This window comes from Topomyia yanbarensis, chromosome 2 (assembly GCF_030247195.1).
Source record: "Topomyia yanbarensis strain Yona2022 chromosome 2, ASM3024719v1, whole genome shotgun sequence".
NCBI lineage: Eukaryota > Metazoa > Arthropoda > Insecta > Diptera > Culicidae > Topomyia > Topomyia yanbarensis.
Genome location: NC_080671.1, coordinates 138,419,724 through 138,447,689, shown reverse-complemented (window position 1 = coordinate 138,447,689; position 27,966 = coordinate 138,419,724). Strand labels below are relative to the sequence as shown.

The 27,966-nt window shown below is 37.3% G+C and overlaps 1 protein-coding gene across 2 annotated transcripts in view; it reads right to left on the bottom strand.

The window, feature by feature from the left end:
* Positions 1–18,947, bottom strand: part of LOC131681523 (T-box protein H15) — a 173,074-nt gene extending 154,127 nt beyond the window's left edge. For both annotated transcript variants that reach the window (XM_058962339.1, XM_058962340.1), the window contains exon 1: positions 18,124–18,947. In XM_058962339.1, coding sequence (XP_058818322.1) covers positions 18,124–18,343 — 220 coding nt within the window. In that variant the 5' untranslated portion in view covers positions 18,344–18,947. The remainder of the gene's footprint in view (positions 1–18,123) is intronic.
* Positions 18,948–27,966: the final 9,019 nt, after the last annotated feature.

Genomic DNA, 27,966 nt, shown 5'->3' with positions numbered 1-27,966 from the left:
TTTTTTGCGAAAATATCACCCCTCTTCACTTGGGGTTTCTTTTCGAAGCACTCTTATTTTTCTTCTTCCCATTTTTATTGCACTTTTTCAAATGCACTTTAATCACACACCACTGCACAAAACACCCGCAAAACTTTAATCGTTTACAAACAAACCTTCAAATTTTCTGCCACTGTGCAGATGATCGAAGGAAAATGTCCGGGAACTCTAATTTGTGCGTTTGAATTTTCACTTTAAAGTCCATTTTTTCTCAATGTAAACAAGCGAGTCGGTGCCTAGCAACAAGCGTGCGTTCCTGGCTTCCACACATCTTCACCTTAAGTAGATGTGAAAAACAATTGTCAGCGAAATACAATTGAAAGTAAACTGGCGTTCAGCGGCGAGGAAAGTGACCAAGGAGGCTGTGAAAGAAAACTTGATAAAAGGAGTCAAATAAAAGGCCCTGCCTTTCCCATTCGCTAAGAAGGAAGCTTGAGTGAATATTTTTCTTCATTCTGTATGAGTTGAACTGGCAAAAGAAATATGATTTGATTTTTAACCCATTATTGCCCAACCTACTATATATAGAATAACTCCTATTACTTAAGGAATAACGCAGAACAGACATTATCAATGAGTTAATATTGTTCATATACTCTTACAGAATACGTTTAGAGAAGTTAGAGTGGTTAAACCGGTGTTTATGTTTTGTTTTCATTCAATTTTTCCTTAAGGGGTTACACATTTTTGTCATGATGAAAAAAATCGAATTTTTGTAAATTAGATATTCACAAACTACATACGCTGAGGACAATTTTCTCAAAATTTCATTAAGATCGGAATACTAAAACTTGAGTTACAGTGATTCATAGACCGCTACCCATTGACCACTCGTAGGCGATGCGTAGTGTTTGATACGCTAGACCGTTGACTCGCTGCACCGACAATAAAACTCGATTATCTCGGAATTGTATTTTGTTGAAAAGTTCATTCGCGGCGACCACGAGATCTCAGGAATTAATTAATCGATCAATCTGAAATTTTCACTGGTTGTTCCTTATTATATCAGCTATTCTTAGTAGGAAATTAATTTCACTGGAATGACCACATCATTTTTTCCAATCGGAAAACTCAATTTGTGCTGCGTGTGAAAAATAAGTTGGGCAATAGGGGAAGATGGGGTAAAACGCACCCCCGAGGCAAAATGCACCCCTTGATTATATCGAAAACAGCTGAAAATTTCTAGAAAACGGTAACACCAGTCGGAAGTCCGCCATAGTAAACATACACTGTCAAAGTTTGATAACCGTACATCAATAGCAGCTCGAGAAATAAACAAAAAACAAAAACGTGCTTTTCTCATGTAATTATTGTTGCTCGTGCAACAAGGATTTTTCGCTCTTAGAAATACTGTTTTACTATTATATTAGAGCATTCCAGATCTATTTATACCGTTGTTCATTATTCTATCGCACTACATATGAAAAATCTACTAAATAATTCACTTTTTGCTAAATTTATATCTCTGCTCCATCGGGGGCAAAATGCCCTCTTCTCTGATTTTGCTGGTTTTGAATCGAAAACAGAAAAATCGTTCTGAAAACATACCAATTGCATAACCTAAGGCTATTTAATGGCACACTTTTGTGAAATCTCGTTAGAAAACAAAACTACTTGCTTGTTCACCGAGCATTCTGCCCCGTTGTTGCGGTGCATTCTGCCCCGTTGTTGTAGTGCATTATGCCCCGTTGTTGTGGTGCATCTTGCCCCCGCACAGGTGCTTTTTGCCCCGCTTATTTTTCGAAAGGTTATTTTTAATGATTTTGAAAAATTGAATTATTTTCATGTTTTTGAATATTTTGCAAAGCGTTATGGTTTTGATTACAGAGGAAAATGTTGGCTACACGATATCATTAATTAAATTCTCCCAATTGATGTTCTATAGTTTAGTTATGATCATATTTCCTTAGGGGGTGCGTTTTACCCCATCTTCCCCTAATGGGTTAATTAAAAAGAATAACCGATTTACACACATTGCAACAATTTTTTATTGTAATTTCCTTTAAGAAGAGAAAAGTGGTCCGATAAATAGCCAAAACAGTCCCAACGATGGGGAATTTTATGGTTCTCATTTTCTGTGATAGCAAAGGTATTACCATGGTTGATAATCTGGAAGACAGAAAGACCATGAACGGGGAGTACTACACGAAGCTAATTGACCATTAGATTCCGCATTTAAGGAGAAACATCGTGGTTTTATGAAGTAGAAAATACTGTTCCATCACGACAATGCCTTCGTTCACACCCGTGCAGCATCAAAGGCTGAATGTAACGAAATAAGAAACGAACTAATGAAATCATCGACCAATATTCACCTGCCCTGGCTTGTAATTACTATGAATATTTCTTTTTGGAACAGAGAGAAACTATCGTCAGATGAACAAGTCCAAGATGTTGCATTTCATTTTTTTACGACAGAAAAACTTTTCTTCGTGGAATAAAAGGTCTCGAAGAATCTGAATTTTCCAATTTGATCTTCTTGGCTCTGATTGAGTGCGAGTTATAAGCATTACCCATAGAACTGAAGCTATTGCAATTGGTCTGATTGGGTTCAGCTGGCGTAGTGCTGCCAGAGACAGTTTACGTTGACGACAAGAATGGAGCGTTGATATATCTTTCTAATTTTGTACGATTACTGAAAACTGAATAAAATTTATCAATTTAGGCTGTCTTCGACTAGAGTTTACACGCAGAAACACAACACTCTTCGACTAGAGTTTACGCTACTGTTATTTTATTGAGCATTAGAAGGTAAAAATGAAGCAGTTTCTAGCACTGCGAGGGTTGCGCCTATTTTTACGAATTTTCTTGTTTTCGTGTAGCTTTCAAATGGTTTACAATATCGCCTTGATGTCAAAGAAGAAGTTACAGGAAATGTTTTGGATCTTTTGAAAAAACTTATTCTTGTTGATGGAGAAACGCGATTAACTTATGAAAAGGTCGTAAAAAATAAAATAAGCGTGATGTTAAAACAAAATTTAAAATATCTCGAGAACTACTACATTTCAGAAAATTTACGTTATGAGCATTTTGATTTAAAATGGTGTTTAGAATCATATTCAAAAAGAAAATTGTATTTTTAACTGCAAATAGTATGAATTATTAAAATATGTCAAAAGTTGTTGTTAGGAATACTTTTTTATTGAAACCTTCTCCATAATGTAAATACACTGAAAAAGTTTCTTTTGCGTCTTTAATACGATAGACTTTAGATTTTTGACATTTCATGATGGGGTAACGCGAATAACTTTTAAAAAGGGCATAATCAGTAGAATTAATTGTTTTTTTGGGAACAAAATTCCAAATATCTCGAAAACTATCACATTTTGGAAGATTTTTGTTAAATGCGTTTTGATTTAAAATGATACTTAGAATTATAGGCGTGCGCCGCGCCGCCAATTTCAGGTAAAAATCGGCGGCGCGCCGATGCATGCAATCGTCGGTGCGGCGCACACCTCTACTTAGAATTACATTCTGTAATAAAATTACAGTTTTGTATTTCAATTAGTATGAAATTTAAAAACATATATAAAGTTATCGTTTGAAAAAAATTATCTCTTTAGGTTTTTGTTGACAAAATATGTCCCATTAGAAAAAATGGGTTTTTCGGCAATTTAAATTTTTAACAAAAAATTTTGTTTTTGTGAAAAATGACACATTTTTTTTTCAGTGTATGTTTTTTTCGTACAGAAATATTCATCCCCTCTAAGTCGTTCTCCGAAAGTTTTGTTGTATAAAATACAGTAATTGATCAAAAAAATAATTAAAGCATGTAGAAATGTCTACGCCCTTTTGAAAAATTGCTCTTGTATTAAAATATTGCAATTGTCAGAGAAAATCATGGAGATTCATAAACCGAACACAAATTCAAAGTTTCGTTCGAATCGACGATGGTCATATTTTGAGGTCGGCCGGTTTCTGACGGAATCCCTCTTCACGAGTAGATGATGAAAATGAATGTTTGGCGCCATTTCAAAATCCAAATGGGCGATTACCGGTTGCACAATAGCCTCTATGATCCCAAACAATATGGGTATTTTTGAAGGGTAGTAGATGATGAAAATCGATATTTGTATCCTTTTAAAAATCCAAGATGACTACTTCTCGATAACCCTACAATATGGACAATATGGATATTTTGGAATGAGCTAGACAAGTAAATGATTAAAATGGGTGTTTCAGGTGTTTTTGAAATCCAAGATGGCGATTTTCGGACAAGAAATATTCTCTTAAACCCTTACAATAGAGGTTTTTTTGGAACATGCTTGACAAGTAGATGATGCAAAAGGGTTCGCCATTTTAAAATCCAAGATAACGGCATCCGCTTGAGTAATATTCTCGATAATCCCAATATAGGTATTTTTGGAATGGGCATAACAAGTAGATGAAGAAAATGACTTTTTGGTGCTATTTCGGATTCCAAAATAACAACTTCTGGCTGTAAATAGAATTGAATCTCTAGTTTTAAGATATCTGTGAAATTTCTCATGAATATTTGTTCCCCCTTTTATATACCAAACTGTAAATTTAGTTTAAACTGTAAAATAATTTTGAATATCAAACTGGATTCCTTGTTTTAAAATTTTTCATGAAAAAATCGTTTGCCCCCACTCTTGTATATACAACTGTATTTCCAGTCTTAAGATAGTTGTAGAATTCTTCCTTTCAATATAAAAAAAATGTCTGAACATTGTAACCTCCTAGTTTTAAGTATTTAAAATGTAAAAAAAACAAAAAAATGGCACCGCCAAGCTAACGCATTTGTGCCTATCAAATAAACGAACTGAATAAAAAAACTTCTGGTTGAGCAATATTCTCGGTAGTTCTAACAATATGGGTATTTTGGGACGGGCTTCACGAGTAGATTATGAAAATGGATATTTGAAACCATTCTGAAAACCAAGATGGCGAGTTCCGGTTGAGCAATATTCTTGGTAACCCTAACAAGGGGTACGAGTAGTTGTTAGAAATGGTAGTTTGGCGCCATTACGGAATGGCAGATTTCGACTTCCAGTTGAGCGAAATTCTGTATAGCCCTAACCATAAGAGTATTTTTGAAATGGGCTTGACGAGTAGACGACGGATTCCTTTTCTATAACCATATCTTCGCTAATCACTATATCAATATATAGGGGAACCTAGGGCTATTCGGACCTACTTGGGCAAATCGCCCTTTTAGGTGGATAGATGTGAAAAAAAATTACCCGATTAAAGGTTTTGTTAGTTTGAAACCTGAGTTACATTTGGTGCCATAAAAGGTTCATTTGCACCACTCCATGGCAGCGCTAGACGACGATTTAAGAAGGTAATTCTGGCCTCCCTACGGGGCAATTCAGACCGTCATTGTTCTTTAATTTTTTACAATTGAATTAAGTTTACCTATGGAATATTTATATGAGACACTCCTTAAGAAGAAAAAAAAATTGCTTTACAATAACTTAATCTGGTAAGTCACAGCTGTCGATTGGTGGTCCATGTATTATCTTTGCTATGGCGTGTGCGTAGCCGCAAGCCGCTGAACGGTGGTTGATGCAGTAGGGGGTCCGAATAGCCCCGTACGCTCATTTCGCACAAAAGTGTTGAGCGTCTCGAAAATTTATGTGTTTCCACCCAAACAAAAATCATTCCATAAAGTAGAAGCCTCAAACTTCCAAGACACTTACCATTTATTTTTTCATCTTTATCTGTTGCTTTAATCACGTTTTTTTCCATGATAATGATTTTTGTTTTGAGAATGGCAAAAAAAAGGAAACACGTTGTGTCTCCTTTCTACAAAGAACATAGAATCAAATTCAGCTCTGTTTCAGATTAGCGGTAGAATATGTACGGTAGTCAGAAAGTCTTTCTATTTTCTGAGAAATCGAGGGGGTCCGAATTACCCACACTGTCTTAATAGCCCCGGTTCCCCCTGCTTTATAATTATCCCATTCCGAAAATACCAATGGTGGTTTCAGACATCGATTTTCGTTATCTACTGGACATCCCCATTCCGCAAATACCCATATTAGGTCTCAGTTAAAGGATTCCCTTCGGGCCCGAGGTAGACCACCCAATGTACCAGTCTGAGATATGCAGGCAACTCGTGATTTCCCCTATATGTCCCTTATTTATACTTTCATAAAAACGATAAATATCCCAATTTAGCCCCTCTCTTTTTATTTCTCGTTTTTAGAGTTTCCTCCTGCCTTGTGGAACCGATCAGCTCCAGAGTGCCACTATGTAACCGCCGTCGCCCTTACCACTACGCCTGCATAGAAGGAAACTGAAGCGAGAGCGACTCGAGGTCCGATGACTTTTGAAGGATTCCCCGCGGGTCCGAAAAATACCATCCGCCAATCCGATACTCGACGACTTACTAGACTGAGGCGAAAATTTGTTTCGCTGACCCCCCCCCCCCCCCCCCCCCCCCCCCGTTTGAGCGAAAGTTGCAAGTTTTGGTCTTCTTTCCCTGTCACCATACGCCTTCTCTCCCCTGTCCTTGATACAACTGCTGCTACACTGATGTGGAAATAAACCACCCTCTGAATATCTTGACCAAGCATAAGTTTTCGTTAAAAAAATCAAATTAGTGTTCTGTATTCTTAGTTTTAAGATAGCTATAATTTTTACTCTTTATTGAAAATCTTGTCCTCCATCTTGTAAATAGAATTGTATCCCTAGTTTTAAGATATCTGTGAAATTTCTCATAAATATTTGTTCCCCCTTTTGTGTACTAAACTATATTGTTAGTTTTAAGATAAGTGTAAAATATTTCGTAAAATACTATTACTCCCCCTCTTGTATATCAAACTGAATCCCTTGTTTTAAATTTTTCATAAAAAATTTTTTTGGCCCTCTCATGTATATTGAATCTTATTTCTAGTCTTCAGATAGCTGTAAATTTTCTTTTCTTTTGTGAAAAAAAATATTCCAACATTGTAACCACCTAGTTTTAAGATATCCAAAATGTAAAAACAAAAGAATTTGGCACCGCCAACCTAACGCATTTGTGCCTATCAAATAAACGAAATGAATAAAAAAAAATACCCATATTGTTGAGATCTTAGAGAATTTATTTTAACCGGAAATCACTATCTTGGATTGCAAAATGGCTTCAGATAGCGATTTCTGTCATCTACTCGTCAACCCCATTCCGAAAATTTTCATATTATTGAATCGCCTTGTTTTTAAAATGGCTGTAAACATCTATTTTCATCATTTGTTGGTCAACCCCTTCCGAAAATAACCAACTTTTGCTAGTTACAGTCTACTTTATACTGTACTGTTCGTTTTTTAAGAAGTGGTTTATAAGAAGTAGTTCGTTATTTGGGATTCTAACCCAAAAAGCGGCGAATGGCCCTAAGGTTAAAACCTCCATAATCGAAATACAACCCACATTGCCCCAGCCTTCGCGCGCAATCTTATCATTGCTGCGCTGCGTTTTGTTTTGTTTCATTCTCTTTTCCGCTGCTATAAATAACTTATGACCTGAAACTTCTAGAAAAAAAAATCTAGCCTTCAGATTCCTAGATTAGAGCCGATAAACATCTATTCACTAAAATCACCTATGTATATATGCTATGACGATATACACTTCACTCGAATCATTTCGAAGTTTTCGCTTACAGTTCGAGAGCGAAAAAAACAGATGCATTTACGCTCCCGATGATTCGTTTTGAATGCATGGTTGGAGGAATTCTACTGTCTAACATGAGTTAACGTTTTGGTTAGAAAGTTGTAAATCTGCATTTCCACGATTAGAGAGAACTCTTTTCATCTGAGAGAGATAAAAATTATAAGTTTTCGGCAGAGTTGTAGCACAGGCAATTTGCATTATTTCTTCTGAAGATGGCCATATTAAATCTCTTTTCTTTGAAAAGCTACTGATAGTGCCCTCTTTTATATACCAAATGTTTACATCTATAACATAATTCATATTAAGTACTAAAATTCTTCCAAAGATACTATTTTGCCAAACCCAACCATTTTTCGCAAAAAAGTTCGGAAGAATCGTCAACTGATTAACCACCACATTCGGGCAAGTCCAATGCAAAAATAGCTCGGACATCACTTCGTTAGACGTTTAACAACTCTTTTCGACAAAGTTAGATTGGTTTACAGTATTCGACAAAATTTTAGAGAAAGAAATTATCTTTTCTTTTTTCTCCCTGTAAGTTTTCCAAAAATCCCATTAAAACTGTAAACAAGTTAGTCTTTTTTGGTTCAAATTGAGAGCAGACACTCAAAATTCAAAACTTGTTACCACTTATTGTTATAATTGAGCATTATTTGTAAATAGCGGAGATTTACAAGCCCATTTATTTCTCAAAAGTTGGAACAAATTACTGCGAGATTTGTCGACGAAAGTTCTGCAATTTAGAAGAGTAAAGTAGTGTTTCCACTAATCTTTTTAGAACAGTTGTAGTGTCCTTAAAAATGAAAATTTCTTTTAATTTTGATTATAGAGATTTTATGCTTAGGGTCTTTGGAAAAATCTTTAATCCTATGAGCGGGGTTAGGAATCGGGGTTGGAAACCAGGTTAGCTGAGTAGAAGGCAATCGATTTACCAACTACGCTATGCCTACCCCATTATAAAATGAATATCAAAATGTCACAAAAAATATGTCAGACCAGATAGAATATTTCAAAGCTAACTTTATATTAGAGAAGTATCTATGCTCTTGTTTAGTGAATGATGCGGCGAAATTTAATTTTTTCTAATAATATTCTTCACACAGACAGAACAATATCTTCCGAGCGTACAATTCCCATGCAACCTACGAGCGTACAACACCGTATGGCTCAAGGCACAGTTACCAACTGCCACTAGCCATGCTCATTTTTCAAGGAATCCGCCATTCCGCCTTCATCCATCAGCAGAGATTCAGACCCGTCTACGATTGGTCTTAATTAGTTATCATTTTCATCTTCACGCTCGGAAGGCGTTCCGAAGAAGCGAAAAAAAAAAAGACTGGACAGACAAAACAAACTGCCCTCTCAAAGCTGGCAATGTCTCATTGTTTCTTGATTAGCAAGCCGGTTTTTTTTTTGGTCTCTGCACCCGTCTTGATTCCAACCGGTTTCATTGGCCGGTGTTGAGTTGATTTAGTAAAAATTTACTGTTTTTCCCGTCAAAAAAGAGAAGCGATATAAACCACACCTGATTAACATTTATGAGCCAAACGGACGGTGGTGGTGAATCTAGTCCGATCTGTTGGACCCCATCGGTCACCCGGCTCGAGAGTGCTAATCCGACTGGTAAGTTCACGCGTTTGTCACCCGCTTCGGTTCGCCGCCGCTCGCCGGGAATTGTGTATATCAAACTGTATAAATTAATTTAATATAGATTATCGCCACCATTAATGGCACGAGTAACTGTAATGTCCCGAGCGTAGTCGCCTTCGCCTTCGTCGTCGTCGTCATCGCGTCCGTTTTGAGCGCTGAACACACAATTCAATTACCCACCTAGTCAGCAAGAGCTTGTCCGCTACCTCACACCATCGACCGCGAAGAATCAGTAGCCGTTATGCAGCATTGGCTTATGCAATCGCTAGTGTGCTCTGAAATGTCCTGTGCACCACCAAGCTGACCAATTTATATCTCAATCAACTTCTTCGATGGCGCTGCCAGTTTTTTTCAGTTGGTCTGACAGTAGTCCGATGGCGTCACGACAGTGCCCCAATAAAGACTCCCTAATGATGGTGACTTAGAATTCGTTTCAGTTTTTCTTCTGATTGCGTTAACATGCGGCAGGCTGCGTAGTAAACGCCGACGCTGAAGCTGTGTGTTATGGTAGACGAAGTACGCCATGCCGGAGTCAACTATCGCTCTGGCCTGCCTCGATCGAGATTGGCAAATTGTGCGATGGCAACAGCGATACACTGTTTGAATATACAGTGTCAAAATTGCGGCCAGCTTCCCTGCGGTTTTCGACAATCCGAATGAAGGCTACTGAGTTAAGGCGCCAACAGAACTATGAGCTGCTTTACTCAGCGAAGAAAGCGATGTTGTATCGAAGACTTGAAAATTTAGAGAAATATTGGCAAAATGTTTCAATATGATATGGAAACTTGTATGGAAATTAAATGGATAAACTAAAATTCTCTGCAGCGGAAGTCGCGCTTACGGCCCACTGTACGAGCAGACGCTAGTGGCCTTAAACGATTTCGCTAAATTTTCAGAGCAGCGTGCACTCAGTGCACTAGCGCGACTGCCGGAAGGTTAAAAGCCTTTTATTACTAAATCAACCTTACTTCCGTAATGTTTTCATCCCATCCAACTCCATAAATATCAGAATCACATCCTCAACGAAACAACGTGTTACCCGTTGAGAGATTCCATTCATCGTTACAAAGGGCACTTACGTTCGCCATTCTTTGCGTGCATTATCAAGGTGACACGCACGAGCACGCACTCATGCAGCCAGTGAGTCAGTCAGTCAGTCAGTCTTGCTTACACCGAGAAGCTCTTATCTCTGCTGGCAGGCAGTAGGCGCAGGCGTAAACGGGGAAAACTCTGCCTTCGGCAATACATCAACGTTGAGGCACCCACCCTACAGTGTTGTGGGTGTGGGTGGAGTTTAGGACGGTTGGTAGCCACCGGTACAAAGAAGCCGCTTACATCGGTGCGCGTGTTCACAGAAACAGGTGAAAACTATTCGCTAAAGAAAATTTACACTGGAACTTGGAACTTGGAAACAGCAACTTTGTTGCGGTTAATTTATTATTTGTTATTCTGTGAACCCGTACTCAGCGGATCATCTTCTGTGTGTCCGGTTACAACCGATACAACCCCCTACACCTTGCTGGAAAAGGGCTGACAGGCGGAAACTGATTGCAAGTATGTATGTAGTTTGAATCAGATAGGAAGGGTGCGTTGCTGCGAACAGAAGGTGGTTGCATATTTTAATAATAAATCAGATTTGGATGAGTGAGTGATTTACAATTTTATTCAGACACTGTACATGAATGGTTTAATTTTCTAATATAATAAAAAAGTGCTAAACAATAAAACCAATGCCAATTTGAAGGAAGCCTATTACAATGTACTCCACGAGGGTAGTGAAGCGAAATTGTTCGGCGAAGAAATCCGCATCTGAGGTTAACGCAATACTGGCATGATTAATGTGGTTGGCTCATGATAACCATGAAGCTTACATTAAATAACACTGATAACATAATAAACATCATTTCCAGGTAAAGTACTAATAAAACCACTTTAGCTAGATTACAATAAACAAACAAACCAGTTTGCGAATTCAGCAAATGGCAATGGCGTCCAAGCAAGCTTGGAAAAAACACTTCTCAAGGATGCCCATTACACGGAATCAGTGGCAGCGGGCAATGGTCCGTTCGTGTAGCAGAACTGTCTTTTGAATCGAAGGGGCCTGCAATCAGGTGAGACCATGGAGTTAGGTAGAAGTAACATCAAAAAGCACTCAAGTTTACAGCGAGATCTGTTCCAGTTGAACGCTTGGAAGCTTCGTGCTGTAATGTTACGTTTGCTTTGTATGTGCCTTCAATGCCATTTAAGGTGACTTCCCACTGAGAACGGTTTGTCCTTCGTTACGTGTTTTTTAGACGAATTGTTCAACAGTCGGTACCGATTTCGTATGATCCATCAGTGTAGTGTGTATCACAGCCATTTGTACAGGATGGCGAGCCTCCAAACACCAAAAATATCTCACGAAACATAAAGGGCTGAAAATACGTAATAATTTAACCTAATCGGTTCTTTTCAGGACAAACTCAACGTTGTTAATAATATTTTTTCGGAGATTGATTTTTTGCTTCCGCACAGTAGCGGATCCAGGAGAAGGGTCTTGGGTGTCCGGACCCCCGAAAATTTTTAACTTCTTGAGAACTTTCAAAAAAAATTCTATTTTAAATTCATTCTTAGTTAAAAATCATTCCAAACCAGATTCGATTACCAAAACTGATTTAAATTAAATGAGGGTATTACATATTACGTATTGTGCAATGAACATTTCAAAGTTGAAATTTTGGACCTCCTCCGAAATTTTTTTCTTGATTCGCTCCTGCTACCGCAACAGCAAGTGGTTCATTCCATTCCGATTTATTCCTTATTTATCGATAGCTAAAAAATGATTTTATTTTATCGAAAATCCAAAATGGCGGCGTCAAAATGGCGTTTTTCTCGAAACCATGTTTTTTCTTCTAACGTCAACAATAAGTCTTGTTCTATTTCCTTCATTCAATTTAATTAATTTAACGTCTATGAAATCTTTATTTTTTCATCAACATTTATTGAAATTAGTTGCAAGGCATAGGAAATTTTATATATTTTAATAAATTATATACATTTCTCATTTCAGTTAACTACGAGAGGACCTGCACTTGACAAAGTAGGACGATGTTTCACGCGGAGAGGCCGATGAGATCCGCCATTTTAAAAATGGCTTTTTAAATTTTCGAAAAAAAATCATTTTCCAATTATCGATAAATAACGAATAAGAGATGAAAAGCAGAAATTCGTATGCCTTTTCATTTTCCGACAAAAAATTCTCAAATATTGCTTGATTTTCCGCGGAATCCTGGGGTAGCTCCCCTTAACCCGTTCATGCTCATGTTGTTTGTGAACAACAACGTTTTTAAACAGCTATAACTTTTGTTCGAGGCAGGATTTGCTCATAAAAACAAGTAATGCTAATATAAGTGACTATTGCTTTTCATTTGAGTATATACAGTTACAAGGATCAGCTCTAAAACTGACGATATTGCAAGTGCTCTGATCGGATTCCGATGGAGCAGTGCTGCCAGGCACAGTTTACGTTAACGACGGAAATGAATTTTGCATATATCTTCGTTACGTTGCAATATTATTGAAAACTGAAAAAATTTATCAATTTAGACTGTTTTTGGCTACGTTTTCCACGCAATTGGACTATTGTAAATATTCTAGACAATAACGACAATTGTATTGAGCATTGGAAGGACAAGTTTACATATCAATGAATAATATTTCAAGTTTACATATCAATGAATAATATTTCATAATTTTGTGAATTATATCACGAGTATAAATGATGAGTTATGATTAATGCACTAAGAATCCTGGTCCAGTTCACAAATACACAAATATTTTTTGATGATTATGTGAACTGTTTCACGAGCTCGTGTTTTAAACCACGACTAGTTAATTTACGAGAATTGAAAGGATTTAAGAATTATATTCCGAGCTTCGTGAAATAGTTCACGGCAAAATATTCAGACTGTTTTGATTTTCTGAAGTTATTCACAACCACGAAAACCATGATCAAGATGTAATAAATCATGAATAACGTCGTATAGTCGGACTCCGAAATGTTTCTAAATCTATGCAAAACCGCGAATCGACCTTTGGTTTATGAATGACGTTCATAATGTTGTGAACTAATTCATGTACAGAAAATCGATTTGGTAATGGCATTACGGAAACCGTGACTGAAGTTCACAAAACAATAAACAATTATCCGCACTAATACAGTAAGGACTCATTTTTATTAACCCCTTAGCGAATATTAGGCTGACAAAACGAAGATATTAACAAAATCGGGACTTTTTTCTTTGTTTTCAATAAAAAAAAGATTCTGATTATTTAGCATAAACTTCATGTAAAAATTGCTGATTATTTGGTATATATTGATATTCTTATTTTTGTATTTTTTGTATCTTTAAGATAAGAAAAATATTCTCATGAATGCATTTACTGGAGTTTGACAAAATCGAGAGCTGCTAAAATCGGGTCTTTACTGTAATAGCATTTGCCATTACAAAATCAAAAAAATTGCCAAACGTCGCCGTGAACGTATTTCGAACAACGGATTACATTACCGTGAACCCGCATGAACCTGTATGGCTGTTGTAGCTTTTGTCACTTCGTACTGATATTCTCCGATTTTGATGAAAAATCCAACATTTGTTTGTACACATGTGTGATTAACTTCGGTCAAATGTTAGATTCCTACTCCGAGGGTAAGAGGGGGTAAAACTGGCACTGAAAATTGATCAGAAGAAATAGGTCGAAAAACTTTGAAAATATTATAATTTAAAAAACTTTGTAGTTCTTTTAGATCACTAATATAGCTCAATATTTTAAGCCGTCTACACTGTAGCTGGCCAATTCGGTTTATTGCTAGCATATCACGGTTAACTTGATTGAAGTATCAGCCACTTAAGCATTGTATAAAGAATAACTTTTGAGCCAGAAGTCGCAGCCTATTACACTCTTCAGGGAAGTTGTACACGGTACTGGTATCTACCGAAGTCAGCATAGCATATGCGCATGATAAACTCGAATCGTTGACTGCACCGTCGATCTCAACGTTGTAAGCGGGCATGTAGACATGGTAGTCCTTCACAAAAGGCTTGTCGCCAGCGACGTAATTTGTTTGCTTTAGTTAGAATAACAAAAATTTTGAGCTTATCTGGGTGCAGTCCTTTCGAAATTTTTAGAGTATTTAGCGAATTGTCTATAATCCAGAAGGATCAGAGTTCAATGTGTATGATTCAAACGAGAAGTCAGTGTCGGATACTAGGAGCAGATCACTCTAAAAATGTACATAAAACGTGCATCGAAACGTTTTAAAAAACTGCATTATGTTTATAATAATATCTGATTGAGCTAAAATTTTGCATAGAGACTTTTTCCAAGGTGCTAATAATTTCAAAGTGCAAGTGTCTAGTAATAAAATTCGATAGTTATTTTCCTTCCATACAAACTATTGGCATAGTAATATAGTCTCTTGAATGGATACTCCCTCCATCGCCTCCAAATACCTAGCGTCAAGTGATTTCATGAATATACAGATTTGTGGCTGGAATTTACATGAAATGGGCGACAGTCAAACACAAACGAACGTGGGATAATTTTTTTTGAAAATCGGGTTTTTCTGTATTTTCATTTTTTCCAAGCATCGGAAGTATATCAGCCTTATTCTGCATTATGACGAATCGCGTTTTCGTGCGAATGTAATTTGTATTCTAAATAACGACAGCAGAAGTAAACGGAAGTCAGAGTTTATTGAACCACATTCGTCCGAAAAATTCCATCGTAATGCAGAATAAGGCTGAATATACCGAACGGTTGATGAAGGAACAAATATTCAAATGAAGTCTTCGAATTGTTATGTGATAAAGGCGGGTTGAATTCCTTAATAAATCGTCAGCAAAATAAACTGATGTACACATCCAGTCTTGCAGAAAGATCCGTCACCTTCAAGTACCTAGCGTCAACTTATTTCCCAAAGTCTTCCGAAAAAAAAATTCCATTCGCAGCCTTTAAAAACCTGACTTGGAATGATATTAGAGACAAAACTGCATCGAGCTGATGTTTAAAATTTAACAGAACTTTAGTGTTTTGGCGCATTACTTTCCAGTTCGATTGGTTAGACAAATACCGCAAGGCTGAAATTCCGCCAAGGGCGCCTGAAAGAACGTAAAATCCTCTATTTTTATCACATTTTCACTTTATGTTTGAAATCATACATAATGTACTGTAATTCTAATATTCGTAAATTCGTAAAAACGTCAAAAATCAAACAGAACCTTTGTCATAATACGAGAAGTTGGAATTTTAGGGCATTTTATGGTTTATATCAAACTTTATCATTTTCTTGTGCATCTATCTCTATTATTACTCAATCAATTTTTATAAAATGTCCCCCGTTGAACGTGCTCTCAAAAACAAAATAAGAACAAGCTTCGTTAAACGGAAATTTCAGGAACACCAGATCTTTTGGCACTTAGTCTCAAACCCACATTTTATCATTAAATAGCACATATCAACTCCATTTAACAATAAATTATATTTAATATACTACTTCTAGTGCAAAAAACGCTCAATAATCAAATGGTAGATGTTTCATTTCAGGAAAATACCCATTAGTGAATTTAATAAAAAAATGATTTTGTTCCTGAGAATGTTTCACGTGGTTCATTTTATAGAAACTTATTGAGGAATAAGAGAGATAGTGATATTTGGTATGAATAACAAAATGCCCTAGAGCGCCAACTTCTCGTATTCGGACAAAGAGGGCAAAACTTCCGTTTGATTGCTGAGATTTTTCACATTAGAATTACTATAAAACATATATGATTTGCAGCATAAAGCAGACAGGAGATCGAGAAATGTCTTCGCGGAAATAACACAAAGTTCTCTATGGGAATGCACGGTCTCTTGATTTCGTGTTAAACTACTCAGGTTCAACGTCATAATATCAAACATCTATAGCTTCATCTACTAGAATCTTTCCCAAGAAATATGCCACAGCAATACGCGCATAAATGTATAATTTTATCGTGAATTGGAATAAAAGCGTTATATACCTAACGTCTTTTCCTTGCATATCAAAAACATAGGCGTAGTCCCACGTCAGATACGTAGAACGAAGAACTCAGTTTGAGAAAATATCCTGAAAGTTTGGCATGACTCCAAAAGAGAAACTTAGATAAACCATTCTCAGGGTGAAAAGGTGACCAAAACCACAGACAAAAAACTATGCAGTAATGTCTTAATGTTGATCCAAATTGTAATTAAAATAAACTGAGAAATCAAAAACAGTTTACCTTTCTCAAAAACTACAAATTTATCATATGTATCTTGTTAACGTTCGAATGGATTTTTTATCTCAATCATTGCTAGAATACTATTGATTAGCTATCCTAAAGATTCAGATAATCTGGATGCGATTAAGATATTATTATTCCTGAAATATTGCACTTGCATTGGAAATATTTCAATCGAACCGCCGAAATATCTCGTTTTGTTTATGACAACACTAATAAGTGCGAAAGCCACGCACAACTAAAAAGTAAGTTAAAATAACTTATTCAATGTGTTGTTTTATTTTTCCGTGTAGCAATAAAGATACGTGCGAGAGCGACCTATACCTAATTATACTGAACGTTTTAGTCACAACAAAACCAACTGCTCTAAAGATTTTAGAACTGAACCCTTTTAAATCTTTTTAAAAAGATTAATCGTAATGTGATGAAAATATTTCAGGGTAAAGTGGTAACAGAAACAATAGGTTAGAATATAGTTGGCAAAGTTCACAAAATCCTATCCCAGTGTTTCTATGAGTGATTCGGCCAAGAGATAATGTGCAAGTTACTCCACTGCGTGATTGATGCTTTTATGAACAGGCTTCCATTCTTACAATGCCAGTGAACACCACAATCGCTTCATGAAACAAAATCTAATAGCAAGAAAGGGGATGACACTTCTCTACGAACAAGTTTTAAGGAAATGTGATGGTTTCATCAAAATGTTTGTCCATTTTAAAGTATGTTGTTCTTCAGACTGACCAATGAAGAACTAGTAAAAATAAACACGCGACATAACATCTAAAAAAAATAGTATGGCAAGATCCTAAAAAAATTTTTTGTCATATTTTCCGCAATAACACGTAATGCTTGCAAAAACGGATTATACAGTTCATACTACAGTAGAAGATCAAGACTGTTTTGGTCCGATCAAGCATGCTGCCACTACTTTAAGCCGCTGCTGAAATTATGTTGACATTTCACTCTAAATGGTGTAAACTTGCGCACTGCTCTGAAATCCGACTATTTAGCAGACTATTGCCAAGCAAAAACTTTATAGAAGCGGTAGTCAAGGGAATGGTTTCAAATATATGGAATTAGGACACAAATACACCAAAAACTGTGCAGACTGTGATTAGATCGAAGAAAAGTAAAGTAGGTCAGTTATCTCGTAATAAATTCAATAAAGTATTTTCCACTATCATTTTGAAGCCAAAGAAAAAGGAGCATAAAAAATCTGTACAAATACATACATTACTGAGTTTGGGGTATTTTAATACAGCTCGATTTACTTTTTACACAGCTCTTATGAGTATGTGGTGAAATTATGTGAAACTATGGACTTCTAAATAGGAACAATAAAGAAATATTACATTCTTCAACCTACGATGCAACGCACAGGATCCAGCACCAAGTATCGCTGTATCCAAAGTTGACATCCACCCAGGAAACTAAGTCCATACCGATTTTCCAAGCCCGAACCGTCACCGCTTAAATCTATTCCTTACGCAACTTTGTAATAGGAAACCCTTTGTAATAGGAAATCGAAAACAAACTTGCCACTTACGAAAACTGCTTCCAGAGGGCTCCGGCTTGCGGAGCCCTCCCGCAGTGCCATAATTGCCGCGATCGAGAAATCCGTAGCGCCCTTAGCCGCGCTCAGAGCTGCCGCAGCCGCCGCTTGTAGGGCCGCTGCCGATGCGGCCACACTGCGACTGTTGGCCGCCATACTGACACTGCCACCGGTGCTAGTGTTATTGTTCTGTGTATCAAGCAGCATCCTTTCGTGCTGAGCAAGCTGCTTCCGGTGGGCTTCCGCTGCTGCTGTCGCTGCCGCTATCGCTACCGATGCTGCCGTACTGCTGCTACTACTTCCACTTAACTCACTAGAGGATTCACGTTTTCGTTTTATTCTCTCAATTTTGACAACTTTTTCAAAAACCACCGGGCACAGCAAAATGCAAACTCAAAATCAACCGCAGATGTCCGGTAGGTTCTTCAAACCAACCGATCTGTTCTGGTTCTACCGAGAATCGTTCACCATGTCACTTTGAAAAGCTCCGATCAAATTTAGTTCAGTTCTGCACAAAGTACCGACGGTCAAACGGAAAAACAGCACCGAGCGCACTAGGATTGCCTTCGCTGTCCTGACTTCAAACACGCAACACGAATGCACGACGGCAAAGGAACTTGCCACTTGCAGAGCAGAGGAAAAAACTTGAGCGATGAAGAAAAAACAACCCGGTGAAAAATATCTTTCACTCTCTTTCGACACGACACGAGACAATACGATGTACGAGCCTTCAGGCGAACAGTACGAAACTAAACCTCAACTATCGTTTGAGCTGCCTTCCAACTGATCCGGCTACACATTGGCTACCCTCCTTTCTGACACAGCAACAACATACACGACCAATACAGTCGAAGCACACGCAACGAAACAGAGAATCAAAAGGGAACTGAGCCGGTTTTGTGACTCCGCCGAAGCACTAGCCCAACGGCGAATGCAGCGGTAATGAAGCAATCCCCAGCAAAACAAGAACCAGTTCCAATCGTAAGCCACGCCTCTCGACGGCAACCAGTTGCTCACGGCGCTTGTATATGTGCGAAAGACGGCACAAAACAGAAATGCAAACACAGATCGTATCGCGCACACATGTGCGGCAGCTCACGAGAACCTCGACTGTGCACTAGATGATCCGCAGTCGCTACCATTTTGTTTTCAAACTCTCTTTCGGTCACTCATTCGTTACGAGTTCTGAGCGTTTCCACCAACCTGGTCACTCACTGGAAGTGGTAAACCCATCCCACTAGAAACAGCGGCTTATCCGTGTATGGGTGAGTGCGCCCCAGCTGACAAACCTCAATAATATGTTTTCAACACACTATACAACGAGTGTCAATGACGGTCCCAGCGTACTGGATGATGGTGACAGCCGAGGAATACAGAAAGTTATGTATCTCGCACGTAATGGTTGCACGCTCGCTCGCTCTAGCCTTCGTGGTACTTGCGGTCACTAATCGACCGTCCGTCTCTTTCCAGCCGGGAGCATCCGGAGCAGTAACATAAGAAGGGGGATTTTTTTTTCGTGTTCATAAGGGAAAGAGCATACTTCGTCACTTTGAGCGACGATGATGACGACGATGACGGTTCGGATGTGGAAAGGAAGTGATTCATTCTAGGACTATTTACAGCTTGCGCAAAAGTCGTTGAATACCTATAAACCTGGAGAGGGAGTGAAAAGTCCTGGAGTGGTGAGCGCTCACGGCAGACGAAGCCTGTTGAAAGTGATATGTGGTGGATTGGTTAGATGTGAAATTGGTTGTTTCGCACGGTGAACTGCGATATGATTGTTTGTTGAGGTTGATCTTGACAATGCGGTTCGTTAGCGGAGGATCTTTGTCGTTTGAGAAACGGATGCAAATGCTGTAAGAATGCTTTACAGATGTTCTCATAACATGGTAGAATAAGTGTACCCAATGTGCTCTTACGATACTCAAAATAATGTGCTGGCTTCTCTTTTCAAACACTTCTATTATTAAATGGGTGTAGGGCATTTTAGACACGTCTCCGTGGATCCAACGAACCAGTTCGATGTCTGAGGTCAATGAGTAATGTTTAAAATAACTAAAAAAATATAAATATATTCCATGAGAAAATCATTATTATTTTTATGATTTCGAGTATTAACAACCATATTTTCCTTTGACTGTTATTCAATCAAGTTGATATCACTATCATTTCAGATCGTAGTTCACTTAGAAAAAGCTAGCGATTTTCGCCCCTTGGGAATGAAAGACAAATTTTTCTTCTCAGAGAAGGCTAGGCCATTCAAAAATTTGGACGTCCAAATGAAATTTGTGCGAGATGAACATGAATGGAGTCACAAAAGTACACTCAGGTTTTTTACGCGGTTTTTTTGCGCGGTATTTTTTTGCGCGTTTTTACGCGGATTTTTAAATTTACACTGTTTTCATTTACGCGGATTTTGACATTTACGCGGTTTTTCATTTACGCTGATTTTTTAATTTACGCGGTATCCATTAACGAGGTTCCCATTAACGCGAATTCTTAAATTTACATGGTCTTCATTTACACGGATTTTGAAATTTATGCGGTTTTCATTTACGCAGATTTTGAAATTTACGCGGTTTTCATTTACGCGACCTGTATCCCCGCGTAAAAAACCTGAGTGTATTTTATAAGTAACAATACAGTAAGATTCCGTTTTTGGCACGTTCCGTTTTTGGCATGCTCCCATTTTGGCACACTCCCATTTTGGCGACAAATGGGTTCCGTTTTTGGCAACATTCTTGTTGTACATAATAAGTCTTTTAAAACTGTGCAATAAATATTTTTTTATTCAATTGACATCACATTTGACTTTATTTCCAAACATGGAAGTCATATTAACCCTCAAATCATTTTTTTTAATTTTGTTAAAATTATCTTACAGTTTCAATTCATTACTGTGATAATTTTGAGATGTTTTTCGCAATGTTGTTTTGAAAAAGTGTTATGCATTTAAGGGTTAACTATATTGTACACTGTGCGTGTTGTGTTTAATGATCACAATAAGTTTAGAAATGTATTATTTATGTATAATATAACTGGTAACAGTATAACTAGTGTCTAACAGAATCAATTTGTATAGTAAGACCCAGAGCACTTTAAGAGTCAAGTGAAGAGGAATGCGCTACACTGCATAACAAGACTAGTTCTGGAAAAAAATTTCAATAGAACCTTAGTAACATTGCGAGCCTCTTTCTCTTTGGATTATTACGACGTAAATACAAAACTTGGCACTAAATTTTCAGTACATATCGCAAGCTGACCATGGTGCGTCCCAAAGACGTATTTGGGAATACAAAACTGATGGCCCCCAAATAATTTGGTATAGCTTTGGAACATTTGTTAGTTCTTTTGGCGATTTGTTTCAAATGAATGGAATTAGGGTGGTCTTTGTGGTTGAGGTGTTCAAAGTATCGACTGTTTAGATGCGTGAATTTTACCTGCGGAATGCCCTACAACAAAATAACAATAATGAATTGAAGCAAGTTTGCTAAATAAACAAGGCTATCTATAATGGTTAATCTGATATGATTTTTTAAAGATTTAAGCTAGGGTGGCTCTTGAAAAATAGGCTTGCTTATATTATCTTTTGATGTGTTAATTTCTCGCAAATGCATTGTTCTAGAGATTTTTGGAAATTTTTTGGAGCACATTTTCACAGTAGCACTGATGTTTCAATTCCTTTTGTTTGGATAGTTGCAAGTGAATTATACAGGTTTTCTTTAAATCTAACTATCTTCAAACATTGCAATTTGATTTTCAATCTATCAATTCCAATTGGAAGATCGACGATTGGTTAGTTATAGAGAACAAAATTTATGTATTTTTTTAAAAGAGCTATGTTTTTTAACAAAATTGTTCATTAATAGAGTAAGGTGGGGTAAAAGTGCGCGTGGGGCAAAAGTACGCATAGGACTTTTAGAAGCACACAAGCGCTAGAACCTGGCAACTCTGTATGGATTTAGTGTATCATTAAGTCAACTAATCTCACATATAAGCATGAAGGGTTTGAATATAGTGGCTTGAAATTAAGGGGGAAGGACCATTTTTCGCTGATTTGATATTATTTTTTCAATTTTGGGAATCATAAATTGGCTGTTTGAATAAATCAGGATCTATAAAACTACAGTACCCTAAAAATCTTCAACATATGGTTCGTTGCGAGATTTATTTGATTTGATAAAAAAATTCAGTAATTTTCGTAACAATTGAATAAGGTAAAAAACTGACAGTGGGGTAAAAGTGTGCATAGCATATCCGCCCCATACCAAAGATGCGAGTGAAGCTTTTTATATAAAAATTGTACTAATTCTTCCATGATTTAAAGAAGGGACCAGCATCTTCAATAACTGCGAGCTCACCGGTCAAATTACGACTGATATGAGCGGTTTAGGAACAAAAGCATCAGCATAACTGGTTCCAAAGAAAAATATAGAGTGCCGAAAGCTCAGAGTAATTAAAAAAGAACCAAAAAACTATGAATATGTAAATAAAGATGTATTTCCAATATATATATAGCATATTCGCAAGAATTCTTGTAGTGATCTACCCAACTATGACAAATAATGATGTTACTAGGGGTGACAGTTTAATCATGAACCACATTGTCTAAAAGATGAAACATCCAATTTTTTTCAACATAATGAAAAACTGAACAACATCAACCGAGGCAGAGGGAGGGGTACTTTTTTGGTTATGAAGGAAGAGTAAGAGGGGATGGATATCCTAAAATTGATTAGTTTAATTTATGGGCGGAAATAAATCGGCTATTTAAGCTGTGCGCACTTTTGCCCCGTGCTATGCGCACTCTTGCCCCGACCATGGGGCAAAAGTGCGCATTTGAGTATTCATAAGAAAATAACTGTTTCTCGGATTACAAGCAAAACCAAGAGATATCTAGTATTACGTTTTAATTTGCAATCATGCCGATTTTCTAGTGCTTTTCTACCAATAGTTATTTTACGAAAACTGTTAGGTGCGCACTTTTGTCACACCTTACTCTATTCACGAAAGAAAAGATAACAATCCCAGGAGCGAATGTCATGATAACATTTATCACACTTTGAAGCTTTTTTTATTATTGCATTTTTTGCGAAGATTTAGGAATAAAACATTTATTTATAGATATATTTTTCATAAAAAAATGTTATAATTCATTTTCACAAGTATTTTTTTAAATGTCATGTAGCGCCATCTACATAAGCTATAAAGTATAAATGTCTTCAGTAAACGTGTTAAAAATATCAAATAAACAACTTTGCCGAAGAAGGTTTTTTGATAGAACTGATCTAGATCAGTTTCTACCTATCTAGATCAAAACCAAAGTTATCAAAATAATTATCATTCCCATCTAAGATACTTTTCTAAAGACTTATCCTCCAGGATATATACAAGGTGCTAGAGGTTTTGAGCGTCGAAAGTAGCATTCTATCCCACCGTACGACGTCTGAATTTGATAAAAACACGAATAAAATTGAATTTGCTTATTTTTTCTTTCATCTCATTCCATTTAATCGTAAATTGAAAATCTAAAGTTTAAAAAAAAGGTTCCATTTTTGGCACTGTTCCGGTTTTGGCATCTGAAAAAAAAATTGTTGCCAAAAACGGAATCCTACTGTATTTGGCCGAGTAGGTTATTTTAATACCAGCAATTCTCATACAACCCACGACCAGGGCGCCAAACTTAGAGGGGCACTACAATTTTGATCCGTTTTATAAAATAAGCCTGGAAATAAGTGCCATTTCCTAGTATTTTATTATTTGAAAGTTGAACTGAAAAATCAATGCAATGTAAACACTGAGTCTACATCAACGGCCAGATGACCACGCTACGACCCTGTCAGTACCGTTCAGACTTATTGACAATAAGTGATGTATTCCTTATTTGGAGTGAGTCTTTGTTTTTTCCTTTTTCAAGGATTTTTATGAACGTGTCAACTGGAAAACAGACAGAGAAAGAATGACCGGAACGGTGAGAATGAAGAAACGGTGAAAATTCATCTTTATTGGAAACACTGAAAAATAATATGTCCTCAAGCAGGAATCGAACCTGTGATCTCCCAGTCTCTAGTTGGGTGCGTTAACCACTCCGCCATCGAGGAACTGTGATGATGTCATCACATATTCCCAACAGATTCGTGATCACCGCCGCAGCCTCCAATACATCCTACCACCTATTTTCCAACGAACTCTTAACAAATTTTTACAAACTTGATTTCAAATGAAAGTTATAATACTTCCGTTGACTGCTATTGAATTTCATTCAGCTCTGACTTTTGGTTCCGGAGTTACAGGTTGGTTATTGCGGTCACATACGAATTTATAAACCAGTGTAATCGTAATACCTCAAAGGTCAAAAATTTATTGAAATGAAGATCAAATAACTTCGATTCGCAGACCTAGATCAATGATGGTGAATCAATGTTTTTTGGAATAAATAACACACTATCGATAATTCCGGAAGTCCCGGGTTCCAGATATATTCCAGAACTAAAGCCACAACTAAAACTGATGATAACCAATTTTCACCAACCTAGTCTCAAATGGAAGGTATAATTGGAAGTTGGCTGCTTGAGTATGAAATAAACTATAAATTTAATTGACCCCTATCGGAGCACAACATTTGGTTCTAAACTTGTTGTAAAATGAAAAGTATGATAGATAGAGCTTACACGTCTCCAACGAACTTTTCTAAAATTTATCGTTCTACAACTTCATTGAAGGTCGTATGGCTCCATCTAGAATGATTAAAAACTTAAATTTTTGCTCTTGGTAAAATTAGAACAACTGTTAACTATTGTTTTAACAAAAATAATAGGCTCACAAACTCCAACAACTTTTCCAAAGGCTTAGTAAAGCGAAGTGATTTAAAGGGCGAACACGAAATTATTGCGACACATTCAACAGAGCATAACTTTTTTACCATTGGGTAAAAATCAACAAAATTTTGCACACTTTCCCATTAATGTGAATTGTTTACATGCTGTCAAACTCGAAGTCGTGTTTTTCGATTCAACGAAAATGGAGGTGAACCAACGCGAGTCGAGAGAACAAATTCTTTCCAAACACCTGGAATTTCCTGACCTGTCGCACCGGTAGTTGGGAAAATGTTGAACATTCACCATTCAACCGTCTCCAGAGTGTTGAAGCGGTTCCAGGAGCGGTTGACGTTGGACCACGGCAAAGGAGCTGGAAGAAAACCGGGACCGGAGAACAAAAAGACGGAGGGAAAGGTGAAGCGGATGATTAAAGCAAATCCCAACGTCTCAAGCCGTGATTTGGCTAAAAAGATCGGCATGTCGCAGAGCTACGTCCAGAATGCAAAGAAGAGAGCTGGACTACATACATACAAGGTACAGAACTTCCCAAACCGCGATCAGCGGCAACAATCGACGGCTAAAACTCGGGCGCGGAAGCTCTACGAGAAGATGCTGGCAAAATATGGCTGCTGTGTGATGGACGACGAAACGTATATAAGAGCCGATATTAAGCAAATTCCGGGGTTGGAGTTTTTCACCGGCAAGAGCAAGTTCTATGTGGACGACAAATTTAAGAAAAAGACAATGTCGAAGTACGCCTCCAAATATCTCATTTGGCAGGCCATCTGCTCTTGCGGACTGAGGAGTGAGCCTTTCGTGACAAAGGGCACAGTAAATGGCGAGATCTACAAATCTAAGTGCCTCGAGAAGCGCTTTTTGCCATTCTTGCAGCAGCACGACGAAGCTCCGCTACTTCGGCCAGATTTGGCATCATGCCACTATTCTAATAGTGTCCTGGAGTGGTATGAGGCCAATTCTGTCCATTTTATTCCAAAGGACATGAATCCGCCAAACTGTCCGGAGCTGCGCCCGGTGGAGCAGTACTGGGCAATGATGAAGCGGGAACTTCGGAAGCGCAAGAAGACAGTCAAAGATGAGAAGGACATGTTAAGAAAATGAAACAAAAACTGAGAAACTTGTACCGGATGACACTGTAAAGACTTTGATGGAGGGCATCAAGCGAAAATGCGTTCAATTTTACACTCAAGGCTCCTTCGATTAACTTTTCTTTTGATTTTTGAAGCAAATATATGTATAAAACTACCCTAAAATTTTGGTTTGATTTTAAACAACATAAGAAAATTGGAAAGACATTTTCGGTGTCGCAATAATTTCGTGTTTGCCTTTTAGTTTTAGAAAAGCCTCGAAATTCCTTCTAAATTTGCATTGTGCACCACTGTGCGTTGGCAGCCTAATATACAGTCTCCTGAATAAATGCTCTCTCCGTCGCCTTCAAACGCATAGCTTCAACTGATTTCATGAGTACACAGCTCAAGATTTGTGGCTGGAATTTACACGAAATGAGTGAGAATCAAACAGGTATAATAAATCGTCAGCTCTGTAAATCGATTTACACAGACAGTAATCCGGAACAATCGTCCGTTAGTCGCGTTCAAATACCTAGTGTCCACTGGTTTCACAAAGTCTCATGAAAAATACTCCGTCCGTCACCGTCAGCGGCAGCGACAGCAGCACCGTCACGTCACGTGATTTCGAATGATATTGCAGACAAATCAGCAAAACTTTGATTGAAAACTTTATAAAACTACTTTATATTGATGGCTTTGCCCGAAATAGGCTGGAGAATTTCGGTTCTCTGCGTCGCTTTAGAAAGATTTACCGAAAATTAGTTTCCGCGTTTGTTTATAAGTTTACAACCAAAACAGCCTTGACAAGGCAGCAAAACTTCGTATTATCTTATTATCTATTAATGAGAAAACAGCAAGCTGTATTGTAACATTCAATTTGCCGACCCTGCTAGGGTAATTTCGGGAGAGATACTGCGTCGGGTGAGATGCCGCACTTTCTATATCTCGTGTATAGGGTCACTTTTATAAGGTAATATGATATTGTGAGTTTGTCTTTTGAAGAATTACAACACTGAATATGTAAAATAGTTCTTATTATTCACTCACGAAAATTTAATTAATGATTATGTGTGTCTACACGGAAACAAATCCTTTTCCGTTTTCATGAATTATAAATCATGAAACCAAAAATTTTGTCATCTTTAGAAATCATGATAATGGTTCATCATACCATGATGAAAAAGACGCCCATCATGAACTATAACAAGCACTCCCATGATTACTAATCATGGCTGCTACATGTGTAACACATACCGTCAATTTTTGCCACGCGAGAGCCTGGTTGCCGTTATTTAGGGGCAATCATTTACCTGTTTTCCTTCACGACATCATATTGAATGAGTCAAATTGAACAAATGCAGACGGAGTCTAATAACTACAATTGGTTTCTAAACAAAAATATAAGAGAATGTAATTGAAACGAGTTGTGGTCGTGCATTCCAGACTACTAAGTTGATTTTGATGCGCAGTTATACTATTAGGTAGTCAAAAAAGTTTCAAGGATTTTCTCATACTAAACGAACACAGATGTTTCAATTTCTGGAAAACCTCATTCAACATACAATCACCATTTTGTTCGACTAGATTTTTGCTTCTATTAGACAAAAAAAAAATATGCCCTGTCTAAAAAATTTTAGTGTTTCTGGGAAAAATGATTTAAGAGTTCATTTTGCAGTTATTTATGGGTAATCATTTTTTCAATTACTACCTGAAACAAATTGAAGGACTTTGGTTGAGAAGAACTGTTGTATCCTGCCTATAGCGCGGATACAGTGCCATCAGATTATCGTTTGTTTCGTTCATTACAATACACTCGAAAAAAAATCTCCATAAATAACTTCAAAATGCACTGAAGGCAATACTTTGATCATGAATTTCATCATTTACAGTAGTCGAACATTTATTTTGAGAACTTAGTAAGGTA